Source organism: Mustela putorius, unplaced genomic scaffold (assembly GCF_011764305.1).
Source record: "Mustela putorius furo isolate JIRA1106 unplaced genomic scaffold, ASM1176430v1.1 tig00003987_pilon_pilon_pilon, whole genome shotgun sequence".
Lineage (NCBI taxonomy): Eukaryota > Metazoa > Chordata > Mammalia > Carnivora > Mustelidae > Mustela > Mustela putorius.
In genome coordinates this window covers 1,771,975-1,775,034 of record NW_025422126.1, presented here as the reverse complement: position 1 = coordinate 1,775,034, position 3,060 = coordinate 1,771,975, and the positions used below count along the sequence as shown (strand labels likewise).

The 3,060-nt window shown below is 42.0% G+C and overlaps 1 protein-coding gene across 1 annotated transcript; it reads right to left on the bottom strand.

Annotated features, from left to right (window-relative positions):
• Nucleotides 1-259: 259 nt before the first annotated feature.
• LOC101693351 (olfactory receptor 51G1-like) lies at nucleotides 260-1,219 on the bottom strand. The gene has a single exon (XM_004768238.3). It carries the CDS (start codon nucleotides 1,217-1,219, stop codon nucleotides 260-262), a length of 960 nt encoding a protein of 319 aa, XP_004768295.3.
• Nucleotides 1,220-3,060: the final 1,841 nt, after the last annotated feature.

Below are 3,060 nucleotides of genomic sequence, written 5' to 3'. Positions count from 1 at the left end.
CCAAAGCTGGTTCACAATTAGGCTAAAGCTGGTCAGTGGAAAACCACTTGTTGGAAGACTGATGAAATTTTCCAGGAAGACTGATGAAATTTTCCAGGGAGTTACTGTTGACTTTCTGAAAAGCAGCTGAGGAACAAGCTGGAATCATCAGGAAGTTTCTAGAAGCTGCTTGAGGAGGTAATCTGCTATTGATTCACTGGAAACTAAAAATATCAATAGACTTGATGCCCTGAACTCCCTCCCTTCATCTTAACCCATCTTATTGACAACCCCTAAGAGCTTTTACAAATTCAAACTTCTTAGCAATGCGGATGCGGATTTGCTTGGTCTTGATACTATGAACAATGGGGTTCGTGAGAGGTGGTACCAGTAGATACACATAAGACATGAGGAGGTGTACAATATGGGGCAGATGTTCACCAAAGCGGTGCACAAGAGACAAGCCAATCATGGGAATGTAGAAGAGCAGCACAGCACAGATGTGGGAGACACAAGTGTTGAGGGCTCGAAGTCGCTCCTGGCGGGAGGCAATGCTTAGCACAGTGCGGAGGATGAGGGCATAGGAGAGGAAGATGAACAGTGAATCCAAGCCAACAGTGCAGGCCACAACAAAGAGCCCATATATGTGATTGACAATGATGCTAGAGCAGGCCAGCTTCATGATCTCTAGGTGCAGACAATAGGCATGGGCCAGCACATGGGAGCGGCAGTACTGGAAGCGTTTAAGGAGGAATGGCAGGGGCAGGATGAGGAGGGCACTTCTAAGCATTGAGCTCAGCCCCATCTTGACAATACATGTGGGTGTCAAGACTGTGGAGTAGCGCAGTGGGTTGCAGATGGCCACATAGCGGTCAATGGACATGGACAGTAGAACTGAAGACTCTACCAGAGACAAGGTATGGATGAAGAAGAGCTGAGTGAAGCAGGCGGGGATGCCAATCTCTCTGGCATCAAACCAGAAGATGCCCAACACGGTGGGCAGTGTAGATAGACAAAGGCCCAAGTCTGTCAGGGCCAGCATGGCCAAGAAATAGTACATAGGTTCATGGAGGGTGACATCAGTACGGATGACGTGGAGGATGGTAAGGTTTCCTACAATAACTGTCAAGTAGATGAAGCAGAAGGGAATAGAGATCCAGCCATGGAGATCTTCCAGTCCTTGAAAGCCCATGAGGAAGAAAGTGGCTTTTTTTAGGCTGCTATTATAAGAGATTGTCATGGCTTTAAAATCTTGGATTCACCAACCTCCAGTTAAGAATGGGATTTCTGGAGAGTAATAGAACTGAATTCTCACTCACCAAAGTGTCCTGGGACCAGCGAGAGAGAAAGCGTCTGCAGATGAAATGAGAAAGAACTGGGGGACTTGATCTATTAGCATTTTCTGGAGGGTCTCGGATGGGGACTTATGTAGTGTATGGATGCCCTAGGATTTAGCCTTATGGTGGTTTGTCTGCCCATGTTGGACTCTCAGGGGTTTCATGAGGTCACCTCAGATGGGGCCTTTTTCATATGCTCCTCCCTTAGAAAAATCCAGTTTAATCAACTAAAGAATTCAGAATCTGTAGCATATATACAGGGAATTAGTACTATACATGATTTTGCAAAATTGTGTACTAGGATCAAGTGCCTATCATATGTCTTTAAATGTATTTTTAATTTGGCTGGGGATTGTGCTTTATTCCACAATGTTTAGTCTTCAGGGGAATGCAGAGGAAGCACTAAGTAAATGGTCACTTAACTCTTTGAGCTTATAACTTGTGGCCACAGTGATGCCTTTCCTGAATCTGCATAAAATCCTTCAGTGACTAAGGATGAAAAATGTGTTGCACAAATCTGAAGTCTGGTACTGAGAAATGTCTGAGAAGAAACAGATCTTCAGGAAACAAACAATTCTAGGAAAGGGTACACTGGGGCTTTGTTTTGGGAGATATCACAAGAGTTGTGAGTCTCCAACATCAGGGCTGTTAAGCTGGTGTTAGATGTAGAAATGAGGGTGCAATACTTGAATTGGGCTCTATTTAAATTCTGCCTTCAGAACTTTTATTCAATTACATTTATTGTAAGCCATACTATAATGGGGTGTATGCATATTAATACAGTGTGACTAGTATAATGTTTATCATATGCTTAAAAAAGCTTAAAACAGCTTAAAGAGATAAAGAATGGACAATCAGGGAAACAAAATGAAAATAATAGTGTATTTTATCACCAAAGTCATGTCACCACTGTGCCTATTAAAAAAAGATAGAGAAGGATGAAAATTTCTAAAAAAACATTGCACTTAGAATGGTGAGGTTATCATTAATTGTTAGAGACTATGTTGATAGATTGGAGAAAGATTATAAGGGCTGAAATTATCAATGAGTGGGGAGGAGTAAGTAAAAACTGTATATTGTTAGTAGTTTTCTTCTAAGAGAAAATCTTAGAGGATAAGTGAAGATACCAGGATATATTAAGGAGGAGAGATGGGGAGTTCAGGGTACTCTTTCAAAAGACTTCTTTTGTAAAGGGACATGGAAGAGTGAGGAAAAAGAAGAAATGTCTGTAGCCAGCTTTTGCCATTCATGTATTAATCAAAATAAGTAAGAATAAAATAATAATGCAATAATTAATAGAATAATAAAACCCCTCTTATGTTGTGATTCCAGAGTTAGAAAAGGGAAAGAGAATGAAGAAGAGAGGTGGCAGCGGGAGGGAGAGGAGCTGTGAAGGAAAAGGGGCGATCACAGCATTTGCAGAACAGGCTTGGACAGCACAGGCAACAATGCAGTCTTGATCCGAAATCAAGACAGGAAATGGCCAACAGAACTTTTAAAAAGGAATGATAAGAAAGAAGGGGAAAAGGGGAGATGAAAACAAGAGTTTAAAGATATGTGTAGCTTTTCAGCCACCAGACTCACAGTGAAGCTTGTTTCCATCCATCTTACAGGGAGCCATTTCAAAGTTTGTGAAAGAGAAGCAACATTTAGAGGTGATCTGTTTCACTCCTCTATCTCCAGACGGGGAAGGATCATTCTGCTGCTTAGTGAGAAGTTGCATCCATCATCTCTCTCACTCTGC

What these genes read in the sequence shown, in the direction of transcription:
- LOC101693351 (XM_004768238.3), bottom strand. Translation starts at nt 1,219, where the DNA reads ATGACAATCTCTTATAATAGCAGCCTAAAAAAAGCCACTTTCTTCCTC.